The 18,990-nt window shown below is 33.5% G+C and overlaps 1 protein-coding gene across 5 annotated transcripts in view; it reads left to right on the top strand.

Moving 5' to 3' along the window:
• The window catches only part of LOC111146810 (vacuolar protein sorting 13 homolog B), a 755,552-nt gene that overhangs the window by 132,220 nt on the left and 604,342 nt on the right, over window positions 1–18,990 (top strand). For all 5 annotated transcript variants that reach the window (XM_022502501.1, XM_022502502.1, XM_022502500.1 and 2 more), the window contains one exon: window positions 13,442–13,623. In XM_022502501.1, coding sequence (XP_022358209.1) covers window positions 13,442–13,623 — 182 coding nt within the window. The remainder of the gene's footprint in view (window positions 1–13,441; window positions 13,624–18,990) is intronic.

Raw genomic sequence — 18,990 nt, 5'->3', positions numbered from 1 at the left:
TATGTGTGTGTGTGTGTGTGGGGGGGAGATTAAAAAGACATGAAAAACACCACTATAGGTAAATAACCTCTGTCTTTATATCAGTTTTCTCTTTGAATTTTTTTTAATGAACACATGAAGAACATGCAACGCATATTAACAACCAGAGAGTGTTGGTCCAATGAGAACAGAAGGTTTTCTTTGATTTTCCTGTTGGAAAACTTGATATTTTCCACATGCAATTTTATGATCGGTTGGGTGTGAAGTTGTATAGGTAAACACGATTCATCTCTTGTTAAAAGTTTTAAACTTAGAGGTACCCAAATGAACATTTATAATTCATTCTTAGATTATTGACTTTAAATTTGATTTTGGGGATATTGGAGAATATTATTATAAGACGTACATCTTTTTCTATGAGAAGAATTATGCTAGCTATTCCCCAGTATTTGGTTTTGTCTATGTACAACAGCAGGAGAATATTATCTTGTGACAACATTTTATTCTAGTGATAGTATCTTTGAAATACGTCTGTGTTTCATTATTTTTGGGCACTGAAACTTAAGAGTATATTCAAAAGAATTCTAAGTTATTACTATATTAAAAGGGAAATGTTTTGGTTAGAAATCACTCAGTTTAGCGTAAGGTTTTTTTTTAATCATTGTCTCTAAATTTCTTTTTTTTTTTTTTTTAAGATTTTATTTATTTATTTGTCAGAGAGAGAGAGAGGGAGAGAGAGCAAGCACAGGCAGACAGAATGGCAGGCAGAGGGAGAAGCAGGTTCCCTGCTGAGCAAGGAGCCCGATGTGGGACTCGATCCCAGGACACTGGGATCATGACCTGAGCTGAAGGCAGCTGCTTAACCAACTGAGCCACCCAGGCGTCCCTGTCTCTAAATTTCTTAACTGTGTTTGATTTAATCTCTTTTTAATACATTAATTTGAAATTTAAGAACAAATAATCAGGGGCGCCTGGGTGGCTCAGTGGTTAAAGCCTCTGCCTTCAGCTCAGGTCATGATCTCAGGGTCCTGGGATCGAGTCCCGCATCGGGCTCTCTGCTCAGCAGGGAGCCTGCCTCCTCCTCTCTCTCTGCCTGCCTCTCTGCCTGCCTCTCTGCCTACTCGTGATCTGTCTGTCAAATAAATAAAAAAAAAATCTTTAAGGGAAAAAAATTAAAAAAAAAAGAACAAATAATCATTGGAGGTCCCCAAACCAGAAAGATCGTATAGTGCATACTTAGTGGCAGAAGATAATCTCTAAGAATAGCATCATAATGCTCTTGTATAGCATTTGTACTTCACTAATTACACTACATACAGGGATTTATTTGAACCTCACAATGGACAAGTCATCTGTTTTTTATTTTAAGGATGTGGAAATGAAGAATAAGGGAAGGTGATATGGTGGATCTAGAAAGATAAGTCACCGATTCTAGACATCTTTTAATTAGTTAGTGATGAGCCGTCAATAGCATGTTGGTAACTATTAGCAAGTTTTCAATAATAACTTTGTATTCTTTATTATGATTTATAACTTTAAAAAATATTGCCAGTTTCCTAGATGAATCTGTTAATACTTAGCTTTTTTCATCTGATTAATGACTCATTTATTTGTTTTAAAAATAATATTTTGGCACCTATCATGTGAAAACTTGTGTTGTTAGGTCCTGGAGTCCCATTATGAATAAGATGCAGTCTTCGCTTTTTCTTTCTTGATTACCTAAGTATTTAGAGAGGTGTTCTTTTCTTTTCTTTTTTAAGGTTTCAAGTTCTAAAAAAAGTTCTAGTCAGTTAATATATGGGGTAATATTGGTTTCAGTATTAGAATTTAGTGATTCATCACTTATGTACAATACGCAGTGCTCATCACAAGCGTCCCCCTTATCACCCATCCCCCATGTAGCCCATTCCCCTGCCCACCTCCCCTCTAGCTACCCTCAGTTTGTCCTCTATGGTTGAGAGTCTCTTTTATGGTTTGTCTCCCTCTCTCTTATTTTTTCTTTCCCCTATGTTCATCTTTTTTTTCTCTTAAATTCTACATATGAGTGAAATCATATGGTATTTGTCTTTATCTGACTGATCTATTTCACTTAGCATAATATTGTTTAGCTAAATCACTTCATTGCAAATGGCAAGATTCCATTCTTGTTGATGGCTGAGTAATATTGCATTGTGTATACATACCACATCTTCTTTATCCATTCCTCAGTTGATGGACATTTGGGCACTTTCCATAGTTTGGGTCTTGTTGATACTGCTGCTATAAACATCGGGGTGCATGTGCCCCTTTGAATCAGTATTTTTGTATCCTTCGGGTAAATACCTAGTAGTGCAATTGCTGGGTTGTGGGGTTGTTTTCTTTTTAACTTTTTGAGGACCCTCCATACTGTTTTCCAGAATGCCTGCACCAGTTTGTATTCCCACCAACGGTACAAGAGGGTTCCCTTTTTTCTGCATCTTTGTCAACATCTGTTGTTTCCTGTGTTGTTAACTTTAACCATCTGGCAAGTGTGAGTTGATACCTCATTATACTTTTGATTTATATTTCCCTGATGTATGAGTGATGTTGAGTATCTTTTCATGGGTCTTAATCACCAGCTAACTCTTATATCTGCAGCCAGGTTTGTTTGATTGACTTGTTTTTGAAAGATAATTCCAATTATGTCCTTCTCCAACCTAAAATACTTTGCTTCTCACAGCTTTTACAGTGAAGATTAAAATCTTTAAAACATTCTGCAATACCCTCAGTGATTTAGCCCTTGCTTGGCTATCTATGTTGATCTGAATGTCCTCCTTAGCCCCTTCCACCTTTTGCCTTCTTCAGTTTCTTTTTTCACCAGGTCTTTCACCATATTGTTTCACTAGTCAATAGCCTAAATGACTTTTACTTACCCTATAGGTATTGGAAACTGATACTTTTCTCTGACTAGGTTACACCCCCCTAATATATTCCTTCATTGGATATCAGTTCTGTTTTTCACTGCACTTTTCATGGAAGTGATTTTACACTGGTTCATGTGATTATTTAACAGCTTTCCTTTCTTTTTACTTAATCTCCATATGGACCATCTTTTTCTATAGAGGATATTTCTCTTTCAAACCTTGACTCTATTGTAGACAAAAATAAAAACTTATTGACATACAGCTGGTAATTTTTATAGTGATTTCATTGGTTTGTTTTTTTTTTTTTGGTTGTCTGATTGATGAGGTTTTAGATTATGTATTTGACAACTAAGTCTGTTTCCTGTTTACTTACATAATATGTGTAAAATGTGCTCTTGGCCAAAGGAAAAAAAAAAACAAAAAACAGTGACTTTAATTACTGAACTTGACTAAAATTTTAGTGATTTTTCTAATCAGAATTCTTAAGGTTGTGTTTGAATGTTATTACATACATAAAGTATATTCTATAAACACACTTCCCTTCTCTTTTTTCTTGAGTAGACATTTTTACTTAAGTAGGTGAATTGTTTATATTGAATAACTTTTCTAGGAGATGATGAGAAAATGAAGGGACAACATTTTGTTCCTTTTGTATTTTGTTTGCTACCACCCATAGTTCATTGTACAATATTGGACATTGCATATTATAATAATCAGAAATTGATTTTTATCTTAGTGTTAACTTTTTCTTTTATTTAATATTTAAATTGAAGTAGTATTTTAGAAATTTGAAAAATGCTGAACTTTTCGAATCTAAATATAACAAGATATAATTTGCATTTTATAGTTATTTGCAAATGCTATAGTCATTATGATTAAAAAATGTACTGGTGAGAATGTTGTGAAAGGGATATTCTGACACAGTGCTGATGAATGTGAAACGGGATTCAAACTATTATGAAGTATGCATAAGATCACTGTGGAAGTGTGTGTTACTGTAGAAAGAGCTTAATCTCTGAGAATGTCATTTAGCTAAAAAAAAGCATACTATAGACACTCCCCCCCCACAGAAACACACATACATAAGCACACACATCCATTAAAATTTTAAGTATATATGAATGCATAAAATCAAAAGAGGTCTATAGTTGTATATACTAAACTTATAAGTAATTATGTATCGGGGTGGAGTGGGATCAGAAGAAGGAAAGAGGAGTTTTAACCTTTCATTTTACCTACTATTTAATTTAAAACATTTTTTTTTCCTTTTCATCGAGTACTGATGTGTTGTGTAAGGTATACAGAACTAAATACAAATTTGTAAGCTTTTTAAACTGCTTTATTTCGAAGTTGAGTTGGTGAAGTTTTATACTCATTTTGTTTTGGAAAAAGTGATCTAATCTTATTTTACTGTACAGGATATGAGTAATAACAAAAATACATTTTTGGAACCAATTTGTAGGTTCAAACTCTGCATTTGGGGACTCTATATAAATCTTTAGATCCAGCTGTTGCTGAGGATATTCTTTCAATTGCTGTGAGGTGTGTTGATTTTAAGAGAATGGATGGCTGTTCCTCAAGTGTACGTATGGCAATTGTTTAATTCCTTTGCATCGAATAGTAAAAACTATTTCCACATTCTTTATTTAAAATTTTGAAGGTAGAATTTTCTTTAAAGAAATGCCAGATTGGTCCAGAAATTTCATCAGCTCTCTATTATGATTTGTCAGCAGATGGTACAAGCAGAGTCTTTTAAAGTATTTGTTAATTAGGGCATATTCATTTTCAATCTTTGCTACTACACAATCAAGACCTACTTGTTTCTGTTTCCCTCAATTTATTCTGGAGTTTGTCCAAGTTGAGTTTTAATGAGTTGTTTATTTCACTAGTTACATTAGGATTTATTTTTCCCTAGAGAGTAATGTTTGAATTGATAGTTTTTAAACCTATTCTGTAAAGTGAACATATGTTCAGACTAGGACTTCTCTGATATGTGAAATAGGCATAGTTAAAATAATTTTATTTTTACCAACTTATGTGTTAAAAAGTTGGTTTAGTGATTTTTTTTTAGGTATTTTCAGAATTTGTTAGATATTTTTCATATGAACTTGATTGAACTTTTTTTAAAAAAAATTAAATAAATATATAGTGGCATAAACCACAAGGAAATTTTTATTTTATTGTGCATATTCACTACATTTTAAAGAGCCTCCCAAATAGCATAAATAAAGTTGTAAAAACTGTTGGTCTGTTAAGAAATTTCTGAAGCAAATGTGGTATGATCTTATGGTTAGATGAATTGGGTCTGATGAAGTGGACACATGGGTATTTATTATTTTTTTATATTTGTTAACCTATTAGAAATATTTCAAAATTGACCAAAACAAAAGGGAATGAAACCTCTCTTCATTGATACTAACAGATATATTGTATAACCTACCATCTTTGGCCAAGTTATTTTTAAATAGTTTATTTTAGTTCAAATGCTACTGGAGTACTTAGCAGAAGCATAATAAAATGTACTTTTATTTGTGGTCGGCTACATCTGGAAAATAAAACCACAAAAACATGTCCTACGTGTATGATACAATTTATTTGTTTATTATTGAATTCTGGCTTTTGTACAAAGTGGATTATTTCCTTTGATGTTAAATTGAATCTGAAGGAGAGAATTGCTCCCTACCCTTGGGTATTATTAAATGTAGAATAAATTAATCTTTTTGAATTTGCATATGTTTAACTTTGTATTCAAGTCCATGTTACCCGTTTGGGAACCATTTTATGTAACATATGATGGCTTGAAAGTTAAAATACCATATACAGTAGCTTAATTTGTTATGAAATAGTAAAGGCTCACTTATAAAAAGAATCCCAACTTTAATTTTGCCTTATAAAAGATTATTGCTGTAGTTATAAGAACATGGCTCTTGCTACTCTATAGGACTTTCTATAGTGTATTTAACTAAAGATAGAGTAGTTTAATTGTACAATTTATATTGTAGGTGTTCCAAATTTTTTTTTCTTTACTTGCTATCACTAATACATTTATTTTGGTCAGGAATTTTGAGAACTTAATATAGAGAGAAATACTTATTTTTAAATGCTTATAAAAACAGTAATTTACAAAATGGTTGCATTGTTAAGAATGCAAAAGGAACAACAGTGACGTTATAAATTTGTGTATTGGGTCCTTTTTGTTTTTCCTTCTATTTCTTTTAATACCTGCTATTTTACCTGTTTGGTTATAGAATCTTTTATTCAGTGCATGTTTGTTTCTTGGTCTGTTCATTTCAGTCCGTTGGCTTTCTGGCAGAATGTGATCAGGATTGTGGTTAAAGGGTAAATCCAGGTAGAGCTACATATTGCTATTACATATTTGAAAATTGTATGGATAAGGTGGTCTGTGTATTATTAATGTGCAATTGTATATTTAAATTGCCTGGCATGCTATTTAAGAGAGCTGGGTGATTTTTTTGTTGTTGTTTTGATATTTTTGAGTGAGAGAAAGCATATTTACTTAGACCACTGTTCCTAGGAACAGAGTTCTGACTACTTGAGGGAGATTTTTTTGTTTTAATGAGATGAAGTCCACATTATACAACATTCACCATTTTAATTATTTTAAAATGTACTATTCTTTGGTTTTTAGTATTTTTACACCATTTTGCAGTCATTGTCATTATCTGATTCCAGAACATTTTCAAACTCTAAAAAAGAAACTCTGTCTCCATGAACATTTCATATGAACAAAATCATACAATATGTGGCATTTTTTGCCTGGCTTCTCTTATTTAGCATCCTTTCAAGGTTCATCTGTGCTATAGCAATTATTACTACTCCATTCCTTTTAATGGCCAAATAATATTCTTTTGTGTGGATATATAGCACATTTTGTTAACCCATTTTTCAGTTGGATTGTTTGGTTGGGTTGTTCCACTTTTGGGCTGTTGAGAATAATGCTGCTATGAACATGCATTTATGAATTTTTATATGAACCTGATCTCAGTTCTCTTGGGTATATATGTAGAAATATAATTGCTGGGTCGTATAATAACTCTATATTTACTTTTTTGATGAACTGCCAGATTGTTTTGCACAGTGGCTTTAGTGTTATACATTCCTACCTACATTGTATGATGGTTACAATTCTTCGACATCCTTGCCAACACTTGTTATTTTTATTTTCTGTTTTTTTTTCCTTCTTTATAGCCATCCTAGTGGGGTGAAGTGGCAGCTCAGTACAGTTTTGATTTTCATTTCCCAGATGATGTTGAGTATCTCTTAATGTGTGTATTGGCCATTTGTGTATCTTCTTTGGAGAAATGTCTATTCATGTTCCAGTTCATTATTTTTTGAAAGATTTTATTTATTTGAGAAAGAGATAGCATGAGAGAGAGAGTGAGCATGAGCAGTAGAGAAGGGGAGAGGGAGAGGAAGAAGCAGGTCCCCTTTAAGTAGGGAGCCTGACCGGAAACTTGATCCCAGCACCCTGAGATCATGACCTGAGCTGCAGGCAGACGCTTAATGGACTGAGCCACCCAGGCGCCCCTGTTCTAGTTCACTTTTTAAAATTGGGATGTATATCTTCTTGTCAAGTTGTAGGAGTTCTTTTTTTTTTTTTTAAGATTTTATTTATTTGAGTCTGAGAACATGAGTTGGGGGAGGGGCAGAGGGAGAGAAGAGCACGAAGCAGACTCTGCACTGAGCAGGGAGTCTGATGCGGTGCTGTATCCCAGAACCCTGGGATCATGACCTGAGCTGAAGGCACTTAACCGACTGAGCCACCCAGGTGCCCCGAGTTGGGAGTCCTTTACATACTCTGGACAGTAGACTCTTTTACATATATGATTTACAAATATTTTCTTCCATTTTATTATCTTCTCACTTTTTGAATAGTAGCCTTTGGTATACAAAATTTTAAATTTTGATGAAGTCAAATATATCTTTTTCCTTTTTTGCTTTTCTTTTGGTATGATATTTATGAAACTGTTCTTAATCTAAGATCATGAATATTTATAGCTGTTTCTAAGAGTTTATAGTTTTAGGGTTTTTTTAATCAATTTTGAGTTAATTTTCATATATACAGTATGGTAGGGGTCCAACTTCATTTGTACTTGGATATCCAGTTGTTCCAGGAGATTATTCATTCCCTAGTGACAGGTGGTGATTACACTTAACTGTAGTGAGTATTGAGTAATGAATAGAATTGGCAAATTACTGTGTTATTCCCCTGAAACTAATATAATATTTTATGTTAACTCTATATCAATTAAAAAAAGAGTATGCATTTCCATCGATTGGTCTTGACACCCTTATCAGTAATTGGACATAGATATAGGGGTTTGTTTCTAGACTGACAGTTCTAGGTCACTGATTTATATGCCTATCCTTATGCCAGTATGGCACTGTTTTATTTTCGTACTAAGTTTTGAAATTTGGAAGTGTTAGCTTTTGAACTTGTTCCTTTTCAAGACTCCTGACTATTCAGGATTCTTTGTAAGTCCATATGAATTTTAGGATTATTCAATTTTAAAATAGACACCTGAGATTTTGATAGGGATCAAATTTAATCCATTAATGAGTTTGGGGTTTACTGCCATTTTAATAATATTCAATTTTTCAATCCATAAACATCTCTTACCATTTATTTAGATCCCTTCTTTAATTTCTTTCAACAATGTTTTGTTGATTTCAGGGCAACAGTCTTGTACTTCTTTGTTAAGTTATTCATAAGTATTTTATTCTTTTTGTTGCTATTATAAATGGAATTATTTTCTTTATTTCCTTTTCAGGTTGTCATTTTAAGTAAATATATAACTAATTTTTTGTAATTACCTTGTATCTTCGAACTCAGTTGAATTTATTAGCTTTAACAGGGGTGTGTGTATGTGTGTGTGTGTGCATGCCGCACGTGCGTGCCGTGTGTGCGTGCGCGTTTTAGGGTTTCCAATATATAAAATTATCTATAAGTACTGATATTTTTACCTTTTCATTTACACTTTTTTTTTAGATTTTATTAATTTATATGAGTAAGAGAGAGAGTGTGCACACATGAGTGGGGGAAAGAGAAGAAAAGGGAGAAACAGACTCCCCACTGAGCAGGGAGCCTGATTTGGGACTTAATACCAGGACCCCAAGGTCATGACCTTAGCTGAAGGCAGACGCTTATCTAACTGAGACATCCAGATGCCACTCTTCCTTTACACTTTGAATGCCTTTTACTTATTTTTCTTGGCTAGAACCTATACTGCAATGTTGAATAAAATGGCAAATAAATGGCAAAAACAGAGATCTTTTCCTTTTCCCTGATCTTAGAGAACAAACCTTCAGTCTTTTGTCACTAAGTATGATGTTTGTTGTGTAGTTTTCATAAATGTCCTATATCATGTTGAAGAATTTGTCTTCATTCTTAGTATGTTGAGTGCTTAAATCATGCAAGACTATTGGATATTTGTCAAAAGCTTTTTCTGTCAGTTGAGATGTACATGATTTTTCCCCTTCTGTACATATGGTGTATTGCATTGATTGATTTTCTTATGTTGAACCACTCTTCTATTTCTGGGAAGAGTACTAATTGTCACATTGTGTAATGTTTTAATTTCTTCTGATATGTTAGTATTTACTGAGGATTTTTACATTTGTGTTCACAAGGGTATTGGTGTGTTATTTTCCTATCTTTGTCTAGCTTTGGTTTCAGGGTAACATTGGCCTTACAGAAGGAATTAAGTTCCCTCCTCTATTTTTTGCATAAGTTTGAAAAGGACTTCTGCTATTCTTCTTGAAAGAAGTTTGGTAGAATTCATCAGTGAAGGCTTCTGGTCTTGGACTTAACTTTCTTGAGACTTCTGCTTCATTTTTGGAGGATAGTTTTGCTGGAATGTAATTACTGATGGACAGTCTTTCTTTTTGCTCTGTGAATATTTCATCTACTGCCACGTGACCTCCATGGTTTCCGATTGGGAATGCCTTCAAAACTCAACCAGGCAGTTGACAATTCTGCCTTCTTTTCTTGTGCAGACTGTGAAAGTCAGTGGGAGGTGAGAGCCTCAGGCCTTTCTCTGGTCTTCGCTTTGCTAGTGCAAAAGCCGAGTGTGTGTATGGCCTTCTGTATTCCCAGGAAGACATTGAAACTTTTTAAGCTTTTTATTCTCTAAGCAGCACTTCCCAGACTTTCCTCCCAAGATATTGGTTAATCTGTTTTTCCCCCCTTTTTTAATCCCTTGTCCCAGGAAGTAAAGGCTAATGTAATACATTTGGCTGTAAATGTTTTCTACAAATGCTCCAGGGTGGTTTTTTTTTTTTTTTTGTTTTGTTTTTTTTTTTGTTTTTTTAAGTGTTGGGAGAGTTCTGAATTAAAAGAGGTAAAGTAAGCTCATTGAGTTGATCCTCCATGTAGCTACCAGACGAGTGAAAGCAAAAACCACAATTCCTTCTGAATAAGGTTTTCTCTCTTAACCACTACTTACTTGTACTGGGGATGTGGACTGTTAAATGCCACTGCTGGGCTGAGGGGAAGGGGATTCAACATGGGTAAGTAAAAATACCAAAAAACTCACTGGTCTGAGATTCAGCAGCATTTTTTTTTTTTTAAGTGTTCCCTGTTTGTTGCAGGATTTTAGTTAGTTTCCAGAGTTTTGAAAAAGTTAACTCTAGAGAGGTTTTGCCAGATTTTTGCAGCTTTACGGAGAGATAGACTAGTGTACCTCACTCTGCTGTTTTTGCTGATGCCATTCCTCTTAGGGAGGTTTTAAGTGAAGTTTATTTCAGTGAGGAGGTAAGAAATTGATAATCCAGTGTTGGATCAGGGAGTGGAGGTAGATTGATACATCTAATGCTCATATCTTGGCTTTTTTTTTTTTTTTTTTTTTGAGAGCCAGCACGCACACTTGTGTACATACACACACGGGGGAGAAGGGGCAGAGAGAGAGAGAGGGGGAATCTCAAGCAGGCTCCATGCCCAGTGTAGAGCCATTTGTAGGGCTCCAACTCAAGACCCTGAGCCAAAATCAAGTCAGACGCTTAACTGACTGAGCCATGCAGATACCCCAGTATCTTGGCATTTTAAACATGATTTATGAAATTAATTCATTTGACATAGTTTATGATTTCCTTAATTCATTCTGGAAATACTGTAATTTAAATTAAAAAGTAAAAAAAAGAGATTTCTCTAAACATAATACAGATTTCTCAAAAGACGAAGCCAAACAATATAGACATTTATATAAGGAAAGGATAAGATGACATGAATCATCTTCCACTCTTATCTTACAGAAATAACTATTAAAAGTTCTAGACAGGGGGCACCTGGGTGGCTCAGTGGGTTAAGCCTCTGCTTTCAGCTCAGATCATGATCCCAGGGTCCTGAGATCGAGCCCTGCATCGGGCTCTCTGCTCAGCAGGGAGCCTGCTTCCCCCTCTCTCTGCCTCTCTGCCTACTTGTGATCTCTGTCTGTCAAATAAATAAAATAAATAAATAAATAAATAAATAAATAAATAAAATCTTAAAAAAATTTTAAAAAATTCTAGACAGAACTTTTAATGTCAACATACAGACACATGCAGACATACTTGTATGTATGGGTGACCACATTGTAATGCAACTATGTATCTTTTTACTCACCCATTATTTCATGTTAGCTTTTCAACAATGAGATTGTCCGGGCTTAGGGTGTTTTAAATATTTTAAATATTGTGGCAAATAGTGTTAAAAGTATTACAAATGGTGTAAGTATTCTTTTAGATTCATGAAAATTCCTTTCAGATAGTCCTAGAAGATGAGTTAGAGGCAGAGAGGTTTTGCTAATCTGACAAATTAGAAGAGTCCTATGTTGTTTTAATTTGAATTTCCTCTTTTTGCTGGTGAGCCTTTGAGTTTTTCCATGTTTATTGGTCATGTCTGTTTTCATAGTCTGTAAGTTTTCTGTAATGTTTTTGGACTACTTTTGAATTGGAATAGCTTTTTCTTTAAATAAAAAGTTTTTTAATGAAATGATTCATATTCTTCAGGATTCAGCTTAAATCAAACACCTGCATTCTTCCTCCAGCCTTCTCCTGGGTGTATCTCACAGGAACGTTTATGTAACATTGTTTTAGCATTTATTATGTTAAATTGTAATTACTGGTTTAATTGTCTTACAAATGGACTCTGAATTCCCTGAATGTAAAGACAGTTCCTGTCTCTTCAGATTTTAGCAAAGACTCTTCTTGTATCAAATTTTAAATATTAAATGTTATTGATTTTCACAGTTAACTGTGGTAGATTGGGTAGGGGTTATTTTATATATATATATATATTTTTTTATATATTTAATTTTTTTTTTTTTTTTTTTGGTACTTGTTTTTTAAAGAGGAAAGTGATGCTCCGTAAAGTTTATGTAAATCTTTTTCTAAAAGCATAAAAAGTGATTTAGCCATATGTGGACAATAGATTTTTAAAAGTTCATGTCCTGCATCCAGTACCTTATATGAAAAACTTTGAAAGTAGGGTGAAAGATTAGAGATTTAAAGTACAAATAAGGGCGCCTGTGTGGCTCAGTGGGTTAAGCCTCTGCCTTTGTGTCAGGTCATGGTCTCAGGGTCCTGGGATTGAGCCCTGGATCAGGCTCTCTGCTTAGCAGGGAGTCTGCTTCCTCTTCTCTCTCTGCCTGCTGCTCTGCCTACTTGTTATCTCTCTCTCTCTGTCAAATAAATAAAATCTTAAAAAAATAAAAATAAATTCAGGATACTGAACACTCTGGAGTCAGGCTTAGATGAAATCTCAAGATCAGTGGCTGTATAAAGCCTATTCAGGTATTTCTTACAGGTAGAACCCGTAGAAGAACAATTGATTTAGTGAATTTGGTTATTATTAGGTTATTATCAGGCTGCAACAACCACATGGCCTTCTTGTCATTGCAATTGGACTTGCCAGCCCAATTCTCCCTCAGGAACTTTTCATTGACTATTCGTTTGCTTGAATCACTTTCTAGAGATATTCACTTACCTGGCTCTTAACTTCCTTCAAGTCGGCTCAAGTTTTGCTTGGAATTAGATCTGTTTTTTTTTTTTTAAAGTCTACACACATTATGAAATTGCTCCTTCTTCAGTTCCTATTTCATGTTCTACTTTTCTCTTACTGTCAAATAGGAACCTGGGTATAATGTAAATATTTCATAAAGACCTATGAGAGAAGTAGGATAGAGGGCTCTGGATTAGAATCCCTGTATATAAGTTTTTGTATTTTTACTCTAAGATATTTAGAACAATGCAGAACTGGTAGTAAATTTTCTTAAGTGTTAACTACTATTATTTTCATTGTTATCTTTGAAGATTATCTAGGTTGAAAAATTATAATTGAACAGAGTATATGTGTGTTTATGAATGTGTATGTCTGGACATTATTTTTATATTTATATTTTTTATTGTAAGAGTTTTTGAAATAGTGAAATTTAAATTGTGGAGTTGCATATCTATTTGATTTAGTTATATTTAGATTATTTTGAATGTCTGCTTTTTTTTTTCTTACAGCCTAGTTCATTTTTTATGTTGCTATTTGTAAATGGTGTTTATTATACTGTTATTCTTTCTCTTTTCTTATGCAGGACCAAAAGATCTCAGATTGCTGTAACTGAAGGTATATTTGAACTTCCAAATCTCACAATTCAAGCTACAAGAGCACAGACACTTCTGCTCCAAGCAATATATCAAAGCTGGTCTCACATTGGAAATGTCAACTCTTTGTCAGTGAATGAAGCTTTGATGAATGAAGTTTTCCAAACTATAGGTAAGAGCACAATCTTCTTGGCAAGTATTTGGAAAATTCTTATTGGTGGTGACTAATATTTTATTATTCAAATTCATAAGTATAGCCTGCTGAACTTAAATCGTGTACTAAATTTCTGTGCAAGTGGATATTTACAGCTTCTGTGTAAAATTCAGGATATGAGGTAAGCCATTCAGTTTCATTCCCTGCCAATTTCTGGATATATTTTCAGGATGTTCTTTTTTACCAACTTCTTGCACAGTTAACCCTCTCGCCTTACATGGATAACTTCCAAGGGGATCAATGTAATATCTATGTTTGAAATGATAGCCAAATCAAGCATAATTATAGTATGCCTGATTATGCTGGCAAATATGAGTAAAATTCTTGATCATAATATTTTAAGACTTGGTAAGCAAATTATCCTTTTTAAAAAATTTAAATTCAATTAATTAACGTATAGTGTATTATTAGTTTCAGAGGTAGAGTTCAATGATTCATCAGTCTTATATTACACCTAGTGCTCATTATATCACGTGCCCTCCTTGATGTCTATCACCCAGTTACCCGTCTTCCCACCCCCACAAATTATCTGTTTTGTGTGAAAAACATTAGTCTTAAACCTTGACTGGTTAAGTTTACTACTACATATAAAAAGTCTGCTTTGATGCCACCATAGGAGATGTTATCTTTATCTTACACTTACTTTTCAGGTAAACAAAAAAATTTACAGAAGTTTCACTTCTTTTAGTTGTCTCAGTTTAAAATAATCATCTTTCTTTTGTTAGTAACACAAAAGTAGCTTTTAAAGAAGAAAATATTTTTATTAAATGTAATCATCCTTTCAAATAATAACCTGTGAATTTCCTACTTCACTTGCCTATGAAAATAAGACATTGGCTTTTTGTTTTTATATGATGCTTTGAAGGTTTTAATTTCAGACCATACTATGGGAGACTATATTATAAATTCTAAAAAACATAAAATAAAAAAGCATTATAATTAGAGCCTTTTTTTGACAAGTCTAATGGCTAATATAAAATTTTATATAGTTTTGTGTTGTCAGGTTTTTAGGATTCTATAAAGAATGACAAGGCAAATGTTTCATTAGCCTAGAAGCTGTTAAACTTGGGGCTTATGAAAGGCCTTTAAATTCTTTGAATCTTCTGAAGTAGTACCCAAATTTTAGTGTATGTATGAACACTTAACTCTCCTACCACACATACATACATATTTATAATCTCTTTTTTAATCGATTCTTTTATATTCTTTTATTAAATGCAGTGAATAAGTAACTCAGTTTTGACTTTATTTTTTCTTGTATTATCATAGTTAACAGTTACCTTTCTTTTCTTTGGCATTGCCCATACTTCTTGCATTCTTTTACTTAAAAACTTTTTATGATTTAGGTGTATGTCTTGGAAAGAACATATAGCTAGATTTTTAAAAAAATATATTTTATTTATTTATTTGACAGAGATCACAAGTAGGCAGAGAGGCAGGCAGAGAGAGAGAGAGAGAGGAGGAAGCAGGCTCCCCGCTGAGTAGAGGGTCCTATGCAAGGCTTGATCCCAGGACCCTGGGAACATGACCTGAGCCGAAGGCAGAGGCTTTAACCCACTGAGCCACCCAGGCACCCCATAGGTAGATTTTTTAAATGAAGTTTTATAGTTTGTCTTTTAGCTAGTAAATTTAATCCATTTAGGTTGGTGTGATTGTTTTGTGACTTTGTTTCTATCTTACTGTTTGTCTCTTTTTGTACTTTTTAAACTATATTTTGTAAAAAATTGCTATTCCTTTTTTTTTTTTTTCCATTTCTGCTTTTTGGAATTGTATGTTGATATTGAATTAATCGCTTAAAAGATAACTGCTGCTTAGGGAGAAAAAACTTGTGGACATTATCTTTAAGAAGTTAAATGTTGAGGGGCGCCTGGGTGACTCAGTTGGTTAGGCATCTGACTCGATTTTGGCTCAGATCATGATCTTGAGGCTGTGAGATTGAGCCCCACATCTGGTTCTGCACTCAGCGCAGAGTCTGCTTGAGATTCTCTCTCTCCCTCCCTTTCCTCTCCCCACTTAGGGGCATGCTGTCTCTCTCTAAAATAAATAAGTAAATAAATAAAATCTTTTAAAAAAAGTTTAAAAATAAATAAGTAAATAAATAAAATCTTTTAAAAAAAAGTTTAAAAAAAAAGGAGTTACTGTATGACCCAGCAATTTTACTTTCAGATATACACACAAAATGGACTACATACTACGTCCACCAAAATCTTATACATGAATATTCATAGCATTTTTTTTTTGCATGTAATTATTTTTTAAAAATTTTATATACTTAAGGTATTCATATTGTTGTTTTGATATATGGGGTGAAATGATTACTTACAGTCAAGATAATTAACCTATATATTTCCTCACAATTACTATTTTTTAAAATGTCATGTGAGTATAAAAAATCTCTTAGCAAATTTCCAGTGTACAGTATACAGTATTAACTGTAATCATCATGTGAGGCTGTACATCATATTTATAGGACTTACTCATTCTATATAACTGCAACTTTGTACCCTTTGACCAACATCTCATTTCATCCATCTTCCTGCCCTTAGTAACCATTATTATTTCTCCTCTGTGCTTCCATGAATTAAACACTTTTAGATCCCACATAGAAAGGAGATCACAAAGCACTATTTTTAATAGCAAAGGTGGAAACAAAACAAAGGTCTATTAACTGATGAATGGATAAACAAAACTCTTCTATATCTGTACAGTGGAATATTTTTCAAATGTAAAAAGGCATGAAGTACTGATACCTGCTATGATGCGGATGAACCTTGAAACACCTTCCTAAGTGTAAGAAGCCAGATGCCAAAAGGTCGCATATTATGATTCCATTCATATGAAATGCTTATAATAGGCAAATCCTTAGAGACGGAAAGTAGATTAATGGTTGCCAGAGTCTGGGGAAAAGGAGTAATGGAGTGACTATTAGAGGTAAGGTTTTATATTTTTTTGGGTGGTAAAAATGTTCTGGAATTAGAAGTGTTGAACTTTTTACACTTGTGAATATGCTAAATTGCACATAATTGTACACATTAAAAAGGTGATATTTGTTACATTAATTTATCTCATTGAAAAAAACTTTATTTCAATTGTTGAATATTTAGGTAGACTGCATTATTATATCCTATGATCTGAGTGTCTTTATGCCCCCAAAGTTCTATGTTGAAATTGTAATGCCAAATGTGATGGTATTAGGTAATTGGGGGCCTTTGGAAGGTTATTAGATCGTGAGGATGGAGTGCTTAGGAAATTAAGAAGAGGCTTGTGAGTGTTCCCTTGCCCTAACCCAATGTGAGGACACACCAAGAAGTTGCCAGTCTGCAACCTAGAAGAGGCTTTTGTCAGAACCTGACCATGCTGGCACCTTGATCTTGAACTTCAAACTTCAGGAATGAGAAATAAACTTCTATTGCTTATAGGTTGCCCAGTCTGCAGTATTTTGTTAGAGCAGCCTGAATGGACCTGAATGTTACTGCCATTCATATGGCCATAATCTTACGTGGAATTACTGTACAAAATCTGTTCTTTTAGGTCCTTACCCATAAGGCCTACAGTCAGGCCTTCATTGGCCATAGCATTTATCATATTCTGAAATTATCTAATTTTTTTTTTTGGGGGGGTCAAATTTCTGTTTCTGAAGTGGTGTTCTCTCCAGAGCTTTTTTGGTTTATTGTCTCACAATATTAACCTACCTTTACTTAAAATTTTTTTTTGTCAACTGGCCTAGATCGCCTTAAAATTCATATTAATAGGTAGATGATGGTGTTATTTATGGCTATAATTTCCCTTTTTTCTAACCGAACTAATTCTATATTTCTTTTTCTGAATTTATCAAATGAATTGTGCTATCATAAAACATCTTATTTAAAATTTCTTTCTCTGAAAATATTCTGTCCTAACAGAATACTGGCACAGATATTATGAAATGGATCAGACAAGTGACTGCAGGTTAACTGATTCATAATCTGATGTTTTGTCATTGAGAAACCTAAAATTAGTGGAAATAATTTTTCAGATTAGAGGAAGTGAGGAAAATGGAATCATGTTAGGAAGTTTTCCCTCTTTGCCAAGGAATTTTTTTTAAATCAAATTAAGCAGCTATAAAATTGATAATAAATGAATTAAAAGGATTACCTAAACCATTTTTAAAGGGCCAGATTTCCAAGTGTCAAGTTTTCTTATATCTTTTTGCACTCCCCAAATCTAATTCTGTTTATTATATTCTTAGTGGAGTGCTTATAGTATTGTGTTTTCAAATTTTCTATATTAAGATCCAAGAGGTACATATTTAATGTGTAAAGTTTTAGCATTTTATTATCTTGCATCTATGAGGTGTCAATAGGCAGTATTCAGCACTATTAAATTTTGTTTAATATGCTTGTTTTAAGCATGTGATCTTTTGCTTTACATCACAACGAATTCTCATTTACTACATTAGTGAAGTTATTATGCAATGTATGTTCTTGGGCCTCTCAGACTTAATATTCTCATAACATGTGAAGTTCCATTCTACAGTTGGTTATAAGCCATGCACTTCTCAACATTTGTGTCTCACCTTCCATCATAATCTTGTGCTTCTAGCTTACCTACCTACTAGGCTATCTGCTGTCTTGTTATTGATGGTTAATAATCCACAGCATCCAATTTCTCTTATCCTTCACCCTCGTGGCTTTTCCCTCTTTTTATATTGACATAATCATGGTTTGATAACATTCTCCTACATTATCCTTTTTTCTTAGATGGCTAGTTGTTTAACACGATACAAGTCAACACTACTCTTTTACTTTGGGTTTACCATTATACTAATTATATCCTACTTGTTCTTCCAAAACATGACATTCTTTTCCATATTCATGCCTTTGCCCATGTTTATTTCCTTCCCCTATGCTGCAAACATTGTACCTTGGTTTCTTTCTTTTTTTCTTTTAAAGATTAATTTACTTTTATTCCACTGGTCCACTTTTGTTTCTGTTTTTTTAAATTTTATTGTAATTCCAGTGTTAACATACAGTGTTATATTAGTTTCAGGTGTACAATATGGTGATTCACCAATTACATGCATTACTCTGTGCTCATAATAAGTGCACTTCTTAATCCTCATCACCTATTTCACATCACCTATTTCACCCATTCCCCCATCCATCTCCCCTTTGATAACTATCAGTTTGTTCTCTGTAGTTAAAAGTTTGTCTCTCTTTTCTTGGTTTGTCTTGGTTTGTCTCCCTCTCTTTTTTTCTTTACTTATATGTTTTGTTTTTTAAACTCTACATGAGTGAAATCATTTGGTATTTGTCTTTCTCTGTCTGACTTATTTCACTTAGTATT

The sequence above is a fragment of the Enhydra lutris genome, unplaced genomic scaffold (genome assembly GCF_002288905.1).
Source record: "Enhydra lutris kenyoni isolate GAN:26980312 unplaced genomic scaffold, ASM228890v2 scaffoldscaffold14, whole genome shotgun sequence".
Taxonomy (NCBI): domain Eukaryota; kingdom Metazoa; phylum Chordata; class Mammalia; order Carnivora; family Mustelidae; genus Enhydra; species Enhydra lutris.
The sequence above is the reverse complement of the archived record's forward strand: the minus strand, read 5'-3'. Positions and strand labels throughout refer to the sequence as shown.